The 15771-nt window shown below is 48.7% G+C and overlaps 1 protein-coding gene across 4 annotated transcripts in view; it reads right to left on the minus strand.

The window, feature by feature from the left end:
* The window catches only part of LOC119973425 (protein PHTF2-like), a 181368-nt gene that overhangs the window by 39958 nt on the left and 125639 nt on the right, over positions 1-15771 (minus strand). For all 4 annotated transcript variants that reach the window (XM_038811528.1, XM_038811526.1, XM_038811525.1 and 1 more), the window contains one exon: positions 13795-13864. In XM_038811528.1, coding sequence (XP_038667456.1) covers positions 13795-13864 — 70 coding nt within the window. The remainder of the gene's footprint in view (positions 1-13794; positions 13865-15771) is intronic.

Consider the following 15771-nt stretch of genomic DNA (forward strand, 5'->3'; position numbering starts at 1 on the left):
TTGGAAAACATAGGAATTCATGACAAGTCTTTTACATCCAACAATGGAATGTTGCGCTTACTGTTCTTCTTGATGACCCTTCTTGCTGCTGTGGGCGCTTTCCAACACCAGAACTTCTACAACAAAGTCTCTTTGTAAGAAAATATTGTTCAGTATGCAGCACACAACCTTAACTGTAGTCAAAATAGACTGCAGGTGATACACAGATTGAGTCATTTGATGTGCACCTTCGATGTGCCAGTGATGTTGCACTATTACTTTGGTGAATGGATCTTACTGCGCAAGTGTTTACATTGTGTCCTGGGACCGCACATGGCTGTAAAATGAGCCACATTTGCAGAGGTAGACACGGGGCTGGATTCTCCCCTACCCGGCGTGACGGAGGGTCCCGGCGTAGGGGAGTGGTGCCAACCACTCGGGGGTCGGGCCTCCCCAAAGGTGGGGAATTCTCCCCACCTTTGGGGGCCAGCCCCGCGCCGGAGCGGTTGGCACTAGAAGACTGGCGCAAAAAACCGGCGCCCCCCGGCAGCGGGGCTGGCCGAAAGGCTTTCGCCGGTCGGCGCATGCGCCAGCGGTGACGTCAGCGGCCAGCTGTCGCTGACGTCACCACCGGCGCATGCGCGATGTGGGTTTCCCTTCCGCTTCCGCCATGGCGGAGGCCGTGGCGGCCGTGGAAGAGAAATAGTGCCCCCAGGGCACTGGCCCGGAGTCTGAGCTGGGGGCCCCGATCGCGGGCCTGACCACCGTGGGGGCACCCCCCGGGGTCCGATCACCCCCCGCCCCCCCCAGGACCCCGGGGGCCCGCTCGCGCCGCTAATCCCGCCGTTACAGAGGTGGTTCAAACCTCGGCGGCGGGAGAGGCTTCCCAGCGGCGGGACTTCGGCCCATCTGGGCCGGAGAATCACCGCAGGGGCCTCGCCGGTCGGAGTGGCGAGATTCCCGCCACCACCACTTCCCGGGTGGCGGAGAATCTCTGCCACGGCGGGGGCCGGATTTTCGGCGGCCCCAGGCAGCAGGGTCGGAGAATTTCGCCCTAGAACTCCTAGCAGCCACCTCAAAACCTGCCTTTCTGGAGCATATTTCTGGCACAATGGATTGCTTTAAAATTAAAGGTATGATCACAGCTCCCAGGAAAGTGGGCTTTGACTTGCATAATGGAATGCTGCTGGGCATGAATAAGATAGAAGCAGGTTGTGATATTTTGCTTTCAAGGTAAATAGTGACACATCTCCATCAAGGACGGTCACCTCAGCACTTCGCTCTGCCGCAAGCCCACAGATAACCTCACGATGCTCCACTTCTCCAACTTCCACCCTAAACACACTAAAAAAAGAGGTGGGGGGGGGGGTGTGGCATTGTTAATTAGATATAGTATAACAGCTGCAGAAAGGCAGTTCGAGGGGGATCTGCCTACTGAGGTAATATGGGTTGAAGTCAGAAATGGGAAAGGAGCAGTCACCTTGTTGGGAGTTTTCTATAGGCCCCCCAATAGCAGCAGAGATGTGGAGGAACAGATTGGGAAACAGATTTTGGAAAGGTGCAGAAGTCGCAGGGTAGTAGTCATGGGTGACTTCAACTTCCCAAACATTGAGTGGAAACTCTTTAGATCAAATAGTTTGGATGGGGTAGTGTTTGTGCAGTGTGACCAGGAAGCTTTTCCAACACAGTATGTAGATTGTCCGACCAGAGGGGAGGCCATATTGGATTTGGTACTTGGTAATGAACCAGTGCAGGTGATAGATTTGTTAGTGGGGGAGCATTTTGGAGGTAGTGACCACAATTCTGTGACTTTCACTTTAGTAATGGAGAGGGATAGGTGCTTCCAACAGGGCAAGGTTTACAATTGGGGGAAGGGTAAATACAATGCTGTCAGACAAGAATTGAAGTGCATAAGTTGGTAACATAGGCTGTCAGGGAAGGACACAAGTGAAATGTGGAACTTGTTCAAGGAACAGGTACTGCGTGTTTTTGATATGTATGTCCCTGTCAGGCAGGGAAGAGATGGTCGAGTGAGGGAACCATGGTTGACAAGAGAAGTTGAATGTCTTGTTAAGAGGAAGAAAGAGACTTATGTAAGGCTGAGGAAACAAGGTTCAGACAGGGTGCTGGAGGGATACAAGATAGCCAGGAAGGAACTGAAGAACGGGATTAGGAGAGCTAAGAGAGGGCATGAAAAATCTTTGGCGGGTCGGATCAAGGAAAACCCCAAGGCCTTTTACACATATGTGAGAAATATGAGAGTGACTAGAGCGAGGGTAGGTCCGATCAAGGACAGTAGCGGGAGATTGTGTATTGAGTCTGAAGAGATAGGAGAGATCTTGAACAAGCATTTTTCTTCAGTATTTACAAACGAGAGGGGTCATATTGTTGGAGAGGACAGTGTGAAACAGACTGGTAAGCTCGAGGAGATACTTGTTAGGAAAGAAGATGTGTTGGGCGTTTTGAAAAACTTGAGGATAGACAAGTCCCCCGGGCCTGACGGGATATATTCAAGGATTCTATGGGAAGCAAGAAATGAAATTGCAGAGCCATTGGCAATGATCTTTTTGTCCTCGCTGTCAACAGGGGTGGTACCAGAGGATTGGAGAGTGGCGAATGTCATGCCCCTGTTCAAAAAAAGGAATAGGGATAACCCTGGGAATTACAGGCCAGTTAGTCTTACTTCGGTGGTAGGCAAAGTAATGGAAAGGGTACTGAGGGATATGATTTCTGAGCATCTGGAAAGACACTGCTTGATTAAGGATAGTCAGCACGGATTTGTGAGGGGTAGGTCTTGCCTTACAAGTCTTATTGACTTCTTTGAGGAGGTGACCAAGCATGTGGATGAAGGTAAAGCAGTGGATGTAGTGTACATGGATTTTAGTAAGGCATTTGATAAGGTTCCCCATGGTAGGCTTATGCAGAAAGTAAGGAGGCATGGGATAGTGGGAAATTTGGCCAGTTGGATAACGAATTGGCTAACCGATAGAAGACAGAGTGTGGTGGTGGACGGGATATGGCACTCGACTCATCAATCGACAGTTCCAACGCACCACAGCAACAAACCGCACCAACCTCCTCAGAAGACAAACACGGGACACAACTGACAGAGTAACCTTCGTCGTCCAGTATTTCTCCGGAGCGGAGAAACTATGACATCTACTTCGCAGCCTTCAACACATCATTGATGAAGACAAACATCTTGCCACGGTCATCCCCACACCCCCACTACTTGCCTTCAAACAACCGTGTAACCTCAAACAAACCATTGTTTGCAGCAAACTACCCAGAACAGCGACCACGACGCCACACAACCCTGCCATGGCAATCTCTGCAAGACGTGCCAGATCATCGACATGGGTACCACCATTACAAGTGAGAACACCACCCACCAGGTACGCAGTACATACTCATGCGACTCGGCCAACGTGGTCTACCTCATACGCTGCAGGAAAGGATGTCCCGAAGTGTGGTAAAAACAATGCAGACGCTGCAACAACAGATGAATGAACATCGCGCAACAATCGCCAGGCAGGAATGTTCCCTTCCAGTCGGGGAACACTTCAGCAGTCAACGGCATTCAGCCTCTGATCTCCAGGTAAGCGTTCTCCAAGGCGGCCATCAGGACACGCGACAACGCAGAATCGCCAAACAGAAACGTACAGCCAAGTTCTGCACACATGAGTACGGCCTTGGATTCATGTCACATTACATTTACCCCCCACCATCTGGCCTGGGCTTGTGAAATCCTACCACCTGTCCTGGCTTGAGACAATTCACACCTCTTTAACATGGAATTACCCCCTCTCAGGATCTGTAAAGACTTAATTACCGCCAAATGCTCGCATTCAAAGCATTGTCTTGCATCTCTGACTTTGTCTATATATATGTTTCTGGAACCTACCTCTTCATTCACCCGAGGAAGGAGCAGTGCTCCGAAAGCTAGTGATTTGAAACACCAGGTTAAAGTCCAACAGGTTTGTTTCAAATCACTAGCTTCCGGACTTCTTACTATGCTCACCCCAGTCCAACGCTGGCATCTCGACATCATTGAGCAAGGGAGCATATAAACCACATAAAACAACCTGTGACTCCTTTGAGAATCCGGGCAAACAAAAATTACAATGCTTGGTCTTGCTAACCCTAACCCTAATTGGGAATTGAGTTTCGGAGCCATGAGGTCACGTTGCATTCAAATGGTCATTGGATAGGCATATGGACGATAAGGGAATAATGTAGAGGGACTTTAGAGGGGTTTCACAGGACGGCGCGACATCGTGGGCCGAAGGGCCTGTACTGCACTGTAATGTTCTATGTTCTATGTACTGATAAATGTCCATGGGGAATGAGATTAGAATGCCTCTGTAAACAACAATGCATTTGACACAACTGTATCTGTGCACAAAGATTGGAATCTGAGTCATTAAATGGTTTCAAGAAGGAGATAGATATAGTTCAGATTTTAAAAGTGGATTAAAGGAATATGGGTAAACATAGGGAGGTGGATTTGAGACCAGGAAGAGATCAGCTATGATCTGAATGAATTGCGGAGCAGGTTCAAAGAGCTGAATTGCCCACTTCTGCTCCTAATTCCCATGTTCCTAGTTTCCTAAATTAGTGATGTAGGTCCACTTCCAACACATGACATAACTCAGTGATACTTCCTTTGTAAAATAAAATCTAACGAGATACTGCCATTCTGACAAATGCAAGCCCGGGCTTGTCTGCCTGCATATTCGGGATATTAGTGAATGGGGCTTGTACATTTGGTGCTATTGGACATTGCTTATCCCTCCATCTCTTCTTCCAAAAAGCGAATACAGGAGAATTCCCATAGAAAATCCATTGTGCCCTGTGTGAAATGGGGAAAAATTAAGAGCTGCATAGGAAAGGACACAAATGCAAATATCAAAAGGAGTTAACTGCAAGAAAAACCTCTAAAAAGGATTAGACGTTTTAAACCAATGTCATTTCTCGAGTGTTTTCCTTAGACACCTAATTTATTCCAGCACAAATGAAGTACAAATGTTAGAAAATAGGGCATATGATCTCAAAATGACATTTTTCACCTCATTTGCAAGGAACTGCTACAAAATGGGCATTAATGTTTTGTGATGAACATTAATAATAGCTGAAAATGGGATTGGTAAAACATTGGATGCAGATTCAAAGTAAATGAAGCTCAACCCATTGTACTGATCCCCTGCTATCGCCCCCTACTATACTCCCTATACACACAAGACTATGTGGCAAAATTCGGCTCCAACTCCTTCTACAAGTTTGCTGATGACACAACCATAGTGGTTGGATCTCCAACAAATGATGAGTCAGGGTAAAGGAGGGAGATAGAGAGCTTAGTGGCATAGTGCAACGATAACAATCTCTCCCCCAATATCAGCAAAACTAAAGAACTGGTCAGCGATATTAGGAAGAGAAGTGGCGTACATTACCTGTCTGCATCACTGATGCTGAGGTGGAGATGGTTGACAGCTTCAAATTCTTAAGTGTACACATCACCAACAATTTGTCCTGGTCCACCACGCCGGCGCTACAACCAAGAAAGCACAACATCGCCTTTGCTTCCTCAGGAAACTAAGGAAATTTGGCATTTCCTAATTGACGTCTACCAATTTTTAAAGGTGCACTATAGAAAGCATCCTATCTGGCTATATCACAGCTTGGTATGGCAACTGCTTGGTCCAAGACCGCAAGAAACTACAGGGAGTCGTGAACACTGCCCAGTCCATCGCGTGAACTTGCCTCCCACCCATTGACTGTGTCTACATCTCCTGCTGCTTTGGGAAAGCAGACAGCATAATCAAAGACCCCTCCCATCCAGGTTATTCTCTCTTCCATACTCTTCCATCAGGCAGAAGATATAAAAATCTGAGAACACGCACTAACAGATTCAAAAACAACTTCTTCACCACTGTCCAGACTCCTGAATGGCCTTCTTATGGGCTGAACTGATCTCTCTATGTGCCTTCTCTACTGTTGCCATTTCTCCATTGCCTATGTATTTATATTCTGTATTTATCGTATGTCCTGTTTTTCACGTATGGAATGATCTGCCTGGACTAAATGCAGAACAATACTTTTCACTGTACCTCAGTACACATGACAATAAATGTAAATCTAAATCTGTAAATGGGACAGAACTGGAATAATGAAGGCCAAATTGTTTAAATACAAAAGGAATGATTTAACTCTTTGATTTCATTAATTAAGGGAATTTTAAAGTTAATAAAAGGCTTTAAGATCTTCTTATATTTTCACTGCCAAGTATTCATTTATGAACATGAAAAGAACATTTACAGAGGGACCGAAAACAAAAAGGTCTGAAATTTTATTTGACAGGAAATCATGTAATTATAGCACTTTTTATGACCTGCGGTGAATGCAAATGTTTCTAAGCCACTTCAAATAAGAGGAATTAATAGAGTTCAAGTGGGTAGAAATATTAGTTTTCGCTTTTACTTTCTATTACCATCAAGACATTGAGCCAATGTATTTACTTCAAATCACCAAAGTGATCTCAATATTTCAGCATTCAACGCAGTTAATAATACAAGTAATACAGTGATGCAGTCCATACTAACAGAAGAACATGACCTTGCTGGATTATACACATAAGATGTGAAGCAAAGGACTAAACTATTCTCCAATGCAGCCCATTTTAACTCACCAGCACCTTCTCAAGGGTAATTAGGATAATACTGTCAGCAATGCCCACATCCCATGAAAGAATACATTAAAAACACTCTTGAAAATTAGCATGAACTCTGACAACAGCAAAATAAAGCAACAATAAAGTAAAGTTTGTGTATCAACAGATGAAAACCTACGGGCAGGATACACCGTTTCTGAGAGTAGGTGTTGACGCGACGCAGAATTTGTGGACTTCTACAACATCAAACCCTACGCAGCACCTGGACCGATTCAGCTACTGTTAAAGGGCTAGCATTGGATCCACGTAGAACAAAATTGATTCCAATGAGAAATGGTGCGAGACTCGCCAGTTTCACGATTGACAGGCAGAAGGCTGACAAGCTGCAGCTGCATATACACACTTCACTCCTCACACACACCATCCCAGCCAACAGAAGGCAGCAAGGCACGCGGCCCCACCTTTTGCGAACTCAGAGCTCCTGGATGCCATGAAGGAGAGGCGATGACCCTACCCCAGCCCGGGAAGGAGGTTGCCAGCTGCCGCTATTCACTGTGCCTGAACGCAGGTGGCAGAGGCCGTGAGCGCCGTAGGCAACACCATCCAGACCATCCAGCAGTGCTGACAAAAACTACACAACCTCCTCAAGGTGGCCAGGGTGTGTAGGTAGCAATGTTTCCCTGGCATTAACCCATCTCCCCTCCCACCTGGAGATCGGCCGGACCCCCACCCTGCACCACATGACGGCACCCATGGCCGGGTGCCCTGGACACTGAGGCCACCAGCTACCCCCCCCCCCCCCCCCCCCCCCGTGCTGCATGCATCAGACTGTCTAGCACTGTAGTTTTCTGTGCTCCCCTTACCCACCGCCCAGTAGAAGGCCACCCATAACCACCGGGAGTGAGAGAAGACGGGAGGGGGACTGCCAGACCTGGGGCCCCCCACCATGGCAGAACAGAGGGCCCTGTATATGGTTAGCAGTCCAGAGGAAAGGGAGGTCACTGGGGTGGAGTTCGGGGTGAGAAAATGAGAACTCGCTTCGTTGCGATTCCCCATGACAGGTTTGTCAACATCCCTCAGCACCACCTCCCCACACCATCCTCGCCCTCATCCCCACACCACCCTCACTCCCACACCATCCCCAACCTCACCACCACCCCCCAGCTCACGTTCTAATCATGCGTCTTGTCTTGTGTCTTGCATGAACTACTGGAGATGGGGCAGGCCTGACTGCTGTCTTCCGCCCCCAACCACTGCCACAGCCGGAGCCCTTCCCATGAGCCGAGCAGCACCAAGGATAGCAACACAGACAGCAGCCCTCCGCCTGAGACTCAGGAGACCCTGGAGTTTGAGTCAGAGGATGACACTGACTTTCTGTCACAGCTGTCTCCAACACCCTACAGCATCCCTGAGACACAAACTTCAGTTGAGCGCTCCAGTAAAGAGGCTCCTCTGGATCTATCTGATGCTCACCACACAGCTACTCCGGTACAGCAGGTGGAGGTAGGATCTCCCGAGGGGGCGAACAGTTGGAGGGCAGGCCGACCCCAGGAACTAGCTGCCAGATGGGTTTTGGGCTTCTGGAATAGACAGTCCCATTGATTGTGGAGATGCAGTTGCAGAGCCAGTGACTACATATTGGATTGTCATCACGCACCCAGTACCTGAAGGGGCAGTTGGAGGAGTCCGACTGCATGCAGCAGCAGGTGATGATGGTGGCCACCATGCGTGCTGTCAAGACCAACACCGCACGGATGGCGTCTGCGGGGGAGGCATTGGGGGTGAGGGTTTTGGCTATGGATCAGCATGTCCAAGGTCTGGGGCATTCTGTGCCGGTGCTGGTCGTGGCCCAGGACAGGGTGCCGCCTCACAGGCGATCATGTCCCAGTCCCACCAGAAACCACAGCGGCACTCCTGAGCATGGCCCAGTCACAGCAGGCCATGGCTGGGAACGTCGGCAGCATTGCCCAGCAGCTGGCCCATGTGGCACAGGTAGGTGAACCAGTCCCAGAGGGAGATGAATCTGTTGGGCAATGGGCAGAACAGGACGGCACCACACCACCTGGGCAGCAGCTGGGCCCATCCAGGCTAGGTTGACCCAGAAGATTCCAGTCAACGGGGGCCCAGGTCACACGGTGGAAATCGCAGCAGGCTGCCTCCACTCCTGCTGTACTGTCTGGTGACCCACGTAGATGTAGCTTTAGGGCCCGTAAGGCCAGAAAGTTAGACACCAGTTAAGTTGGCACAGGTCGGGCAGCACGGTGGCGCAGAGGACCATGGGTCAATCCCGGCCCTGCATCACTGTCCGTATGGAATTTACACATTCTCCCCGTGTCTGCATGGGTCTCACCCCCACAACCCAAAGATGTGCAGGGTAGGTGGATTGGCCACTCTAAATTGACCCTTAGTTGGAAACAAATAATTGGGTACTCTAAATATAATTTTTTTTAAATTGGCACAGGTGCAGTGAAGTGTTTAGTTATAGGGGCTAGGGCACAAATCTGTATATACGTTGTCACATTAAACACCTATTATTACTGTTTCAACTTGCCCCGGTGCTCTGTCAGATGGGTGTGAGGGGTGGGCTGGTCTGGGCAGGCCAGAGAGGGGATTTTTGTGGGGGGGGGGGGGGGGGGGGGGGGGGGGGGGGGAAGAGAGAGAGAGAGAGAGAGAGAGAAATGTGTGGACATTGTAGGTGGCCCAGGCTCCCCACCCTGACTGTCCCCACCACCGTCACGTCAGGGATCCGATGGGACAGTGTGATGAAAGAATGGATATGCGGGGGTCACCCAGCTGGACGGTGGAAAGTGCTGCCACTAGCAGGGGTCAGACTTCATCATATGATGCGGAGCACCATAGCTCATTGCAGAGCGGGTTATCATCATACTTCATCCCATGGACCATACCTGCTGTTAGTGCGGCAGGCATGTACCATGGAGGGGGAATCCTGGCGGGTTCGCTCCACATTGAAATGGATGTATTGAGCCGACTGGGCATATAGGGCCACCGTGACAGCACAGATGCACCTCTTGCACCGAGGTCCGAGAGATTCTGATCAGGTTCCCACTCGGCGCCGGGGAGGACCCATTGGCGTAAAACTTCAGGGCAACCATCACCTTGCCAGCCACTGGGCACGATGCCCCCCTTACCCCCGCGGTGCCAGGTACGCCATGATCTGGCAGATATGTTGCACGGTCTCTCTGTGCAGCCGGAGTTTCAACGGCATGCCCAGTCCGGCAGGTCCTTGAATGACAGGTGTTGCTGGTACACAGGAGGCCTCGTGTGTCGGCTCCTTGGAACCTGCTCATCCTAGACCTGTTGGCAGCCGGCTCTCCATCCTCTGCTGCTGCCTCCTGTTCCTCTGGGGCTCGCTCCTCTGCTGCAGCTTCTTCCTCTTCAAACTGTACCGGCTCATACAGCTGCAGGGCATCCCCCAGGGCTGCGGCGACCAGCAGGAAGGCCACCATTGCTGATTGAATTTCAATAGCCATTGTCTGCAGGGAGTGAACGGTCAACATGTTAGCATGGTGCGTATCCCCGTGCCCAGGTAGAACGGGCTATATGGTGGCCCCGGTCGGCAGTGCAGGCTTCCCCCCATCCCCTGGCCCCGCCTGTTCCCGGCACTGTGGGGGCTTTGGCCCTGGCACCCATCCCTGATGCCAGGGGTACAGTTGGCTGGCACTGCTCTTGCCAGCAGTACGCTCTGCCCCCCCCCCCCCGGTCCTTGGGTAGGCCATCTGATGCCCTGCCGATGGGGGGGGCAGGCACCCATACAACCGGTGTCACTCTGCACAACCAGGGGCCAAGATGGGTGGTCAGTGGGATGCGCAGCAAGATGGCTGCCATGCAGGGCAACATGGTGGCGCAGTGAGTTAGCACTGCGGCCTCACGGCACCGAGGTCCCAGGTTTGATCCCGGCTCTGGGTCACTGTCCGTGTGGAGTTTGCACATTCTCCCTGTGTTTGCATGGGTTTCACCCCCACAGCCCAAAAGGGGTGCAAGCTAGGTGGATTGATCATGCCAAATTGCCCCTTAATTGGAAAAAAATGAAGTTGGGCATTTAAATAGATGGCTGCCTTGCAGGCCGGGTAATGGCAGTCCGCACCTAGGCACTGCTGCAGTCCAGTGGGGGGGGGTCACCCCAGCCTCATGGCCTGCTCTCCCGTCACCCCAGCCAGTGACCGGCCCGGCAGCCCACAGTCACCTCTCTCCATGTCCTAGCTTCATCTCTCCTTCATCAGCCACAACGCCGGTTTCACGATTTTTAAAAGCACAAGGGAACCGCGCTGTCAGGACCTTGGGCCATTGGAGGCGGAAAATTGCAGAGGCCCCAGGGAATATCGGGTCAGACCCGCTAATGACATGCAAACGGTGTTAAGTGTATGTGCATTCCTGACCGCATTGACGCTGCTGTCAAGGTGACGAAGAATAGCGATTTGGCGTCAAATCGGCGCCCAACGCGATTTTGGCATCGGAGCCGATACTCTGCCTCATCGGGTTTCGCGATTTTGACGTCAGCCAGTTGAGAATCCATCCTACGTTTTTAAAAATCAATGTACTTTAGAAAATATTCCAGGGTATTTTATTTGCTGGCGTAGGTTTCAGCCAAGCTCTCCATATTCATTGGTGACACAAGACGTAGTGAAGCCCTTCTCGCAGCAACCTCCCGCACAACACACACTGTAATCAACCCTCCCTCCCACAACCAATCACACAAATAGGCTCCTTGCACAACTCCCCTCCCCAATGAATCACTTGCCAGCCCCTGTCCCCAACACCACTCACCCACAACTCACTCAGCGTCCCATTTTTCCACCATCTCCCTGCACAACTAGCCAGCCAAACCACCAAGACTCACGCCCTGCTGCTCCTTCCTTCTCCGACTGTCTGCCGAACCTCCTGATTCAATCAAACAGCCAGCAGTGCAGCATTGTGATGAGTAGCAGCTCTTCCAAGCTGCTCTCAGCCTCGCTATTGGCAGAGATTTTCCAGACTTTTTGAGTCTCTCTCTCCCTGACTTCGACCGCATTGGAGATGCCAGCAACAGGGAAAAACAATTTTAAAATTTATCTAAAAGTCGGAATTCTGCTAAATGGCCAAAATTTCTCATCCTTGAAAAGTCCTGACTTGTCTGCTTATGGATAACTTAATGCTGAAATGCCAACTGGGCTAAAAGCTTGACATAGAAATGAATCGGCCACATGGTCAGCAAATATATTTTCCACTTTAGTCCATAGTTCTAGCAGTTTTGCCAGCAATAAGTGACCAATTTCTGGGGTAAGGGAACTTAGATACTAATAGTGGTTACTCTGCATTCAAGAAAAGTTTTTGGATGTGACCAGGGAGCTGGAGTTTCCTCTGCATTTACATCCAGATGCAACAATAATCTGGGCACAAGCCCAATTATATGCCTTGAAAGATCACAGAATTATAGATGCAAGTGAACTGCCCATGTAACAATAAAACATCCAAATCCCTCCACCCAAAATAATCTATGCCCACAAAAGTGGCAAAAATTGTAAAGCTTCTTACAAGAATTTAAGACCTTGACACCAAAAGACTGTCGACTATATATTTAAATATATTTAATGATGGTAGAAAATTCCAAAGATTCACAAAGTTTTGCCTTGAGCTGCCTTGAATGGGAGATCTGAAACAGACGCTTTCAAAATATGACCCAAAATCAAGCTAGGTTGTCTGATAGCTTTCATACTATTTACAATCTCCGATAGTGGCTATTTATCGGATCAGAAGATCAATTGCCCCCTGGTGTGAAAAACTCTTTAACCTCAGTCATCTCCATGCTAAAATTAAACTTTTTTTTGTTTTTTATAAATTTAGAGTACCCAATTATTATTTTTTTCCAATTAAGGGGCAATTTAGCTTGGCCAATCCACCTAACCTGCACATCTTTGGGCTGTGGGCTTGAAACCCACGCAGATACGGGGAGAATGTGCAAACTCCACACGGACAGTAACCCAGGGCCGGGATTCAAACCCAGGTCCTCAGCGTCGTAGGCCCAGTGCTAACCACTACAGTTTGCAATGACTGTTGTGTTATTGCCCACTCTGCATGTAATTTGTAAGCCACTCTCAATTTCTTCAAGTCTGCATACAAGAAATTCAGCCTGCCCTTGAATGCTGACAGTACAAAACTCAAATTAACCGTGCCTGATCTGCGAAATATTCCATACATGTTGAAGGAGACGCTCTGGCAAATGTTGAGCACTTCCCATACCTTGGCATTCACCTCTCTCAAAAGGTTACCATTCACAAGGAGATCCAAAAAGGATGAGCTGTGCCAAGTCACCTTCTACAAACGACAGCAGCAAATGCTTAATATAAGGACATCCACAGTTCCACAATCAACTAAAGGCCTAGTGTACAGACCAGTTGTTGTAAAACACCCTTTTACTGCAGTGAGATCTGGGTTGTGCATCAACAACACAAGAGCAGTAGAAAAATTCCATCAGTAATACCTCCGCCACATACTCCAGATTCAATGGGAAGGCCATTAAACCAGCTCTAGTATCCTTCCTGATAGCAGCTAAACAAGAATTCAGTTAAAACTCCTGCAAAATCAACTACAATGGACTGGATGGACATTGTGACCAGATGGTCTCTGGTCCATTCCTATTTTCTCAACTCTCAAATGGCCAATGCTCCAGGGAAAGATGAAGAAAACACTTCAAAGACACTCTAAAGTTCTCATTGAAACATGGAAACATTGACATTAATGACTGGGAGGAGCTTGCTACTAATCATTCAAAATGGCAACAATTTGTCCATCAAGCAAGTCCAAGCACCTTTATAAGGCACAGTAGCAACGAAAAAATAAAGTAAACCCTACACTCCGGATGCCATTGCAGCTCATGTCCTGCCCCATGTGTCCAAAGATCTGCAGATCAGTACTCAGCCTCTTCTGTCACAAGACGACCAATGGCAAAAACATGTGGCCTTGGGTAGATGTCATCTATGCCCCGAATTGTTTTATGATTTACGCCCATATCCACCTATCTTAAATTCAGACATATTCTAATGAGTTTGTGAGGACATTTGGGTGTTACTTTTTATCTGCAAATGAGGATAACAACATTGGATATATGCCCTATTCTAGCAGATTTCCTTAAAAAAAAAAGGCATATTTACCCCTTACAAGATCAACATCTATGAGGTCTGGCTTTACATGGCCAGTTTTCTTTGGTTTGTTCTTCATGCCCTATGGGAAAGAAACAGAAATCCAGTAAACAAACAATATTTCCCACTTTAACCTGCATACAAGAATGCCACGTCAACAAGCATGATCAGAAACAGAAAACTAAGATCACATATTCAATGCAGAACCAGACTTACTGTTGACATTTCATCTGTCCAAAGCAGGACCCTTCAATCATGTAAAATTGATTCTCATCCATGTGTTAAATCTTACAGAATTAATTGAGTTTACAACATTTTTGTACCATATTGCAAGCACTGCTCATGGCAAGTGTTCATTGGCTCATAGAATCCCTACAGTGCAGAAGGAGGTAATTCAGCCCATCGTCTGCACCAACCCTTCGAAAGACCACCCTATCTAGGCCCAATTCCCCGCCCTATTCCTGCAACCCCACCCTAAGGGGCAATTTATCATGACCAATCCACCTAACCTGCACATCTTTAGACTATGGGAGGAAACCGGAGCACCCTGTAGAAACCCACGCAGACACGGGAAGAAAGTGCTAACTCCAAACAGACAATCATCCGAGGCTGGATTTGAACCTGGGTCCCAGGCACTGTGAGGCAAAGTTGCTTGGCCAATATTTTGTGGAGCCAGCTATTATTGGGGTGGGGAAGAGATTATTGTTGAATATCTGAGGTGATAATGTCCCTTTGTACAGCAGCTTCATGGACATACAATCGACAGACATTAACGCTCAGCTAGAGTGTAAAAAAGTACTTAGCTACTGTTTACCTTAATGAATACAAATGAGTGATTTCCACGAATCAGCTCATTAATTTTAGAAACACCCTTCTCTACCCACCAACTTTAATTTACTTTAATCCCATGTAAAATAATGGAAACCATATGTAAACTTGACCTTTAACAATAAAACAAGTCATTAAATAATGACAGTTAGTACAGATCTTGCCTAAATTGTTTGATTTATTTGAGGAAGTGACAGCACAGGGTGGAATCTTATATAAATTTGACAGTGTTGGTTCCGGTGTGTAAATTGGTGCAAATCTGGCTGGCGCCGGTGGGAAATTTATCAGATTATTGAGCCTCTTTGAAAATGTTTTATTAGCCACGTGAACCATGCTAGGTTCGTGGTGCCCTCCCACTGATTAGCTCTCCCCTGGGCTACTTAATCTCTGCAATCAGTGGGGAGCTCCATATAAACACCTCCCCAGCACCCGTTCCAGATCCATTAGAGGGGGTGACTACCAGGAAGCTGCACGATTCACAGAGGAAGCCCTGACCAGACTCGTGGATGGTGCGAAGCAGAGGCGAGCTGTCCTGTATCCATGGTCACACCGACATCCTTCCAGCAAAGTCACCACCCCTGCCTGGGAGGCAGAGGAAGCCCTAGTTAGTGCCAGCTCCCTGCAGAAAAGAGTGGCGCAGCAGTGCTGCAAAAAGATGAACAAACGTCTATGCGCAGCTAGGGTAAATCTGCCACCTCCAGTCTCTCACATCTCTAAGGTGATCTCTTACCCAGCCACCATACGGGTTACCAACACTTGTCACAAGGCAGCCCCTTGCAATGGTGTCCCCCAAACCTACCTACTCTGCTCCTTTTCATCACCATCTGAACTAGCAGGACTCCCACCTCCCCATCAGTCCCTTTGCAGGACAAACCTGAGCATAAAAGGTGTGAGTGAGCACAGCCATGCGCGAGCTCAGATGCCTCACCTCCTTTGCGGAAAGAGCTCCTGAGCTGGCCAGTGACGAGCAAGACCATGCCTGCGCAGACAGCGAAGTGGGTGCTGCAGACAAAAGTGAGAAGCCTCAGGACACAGTCATTCGTCAAGCCTCATGTGAGTAAACATTGTCCCATCATTTACGCTCCACGATCCACTAATGCCATCTCCCTTCCCTTGCAGGGCAATCAGTTGACCAGCTCAGACCATCCTCGCACCCCTTGG

This window comes from Scyliorhinus canicula, chromosome 11 (genome assembly GCF_902713615.1).
Source record: "Scyliorhinus canicula chromosome 11, sScyCan1.1, whole genome shotgun sequence".
NCBI lineage: Eukaryota > Metazoa > Chordata > Chondrichthyes > Carcharhiniformes > Scyliorhinidae > Scyliorhinus > Scyliorhinus canicula.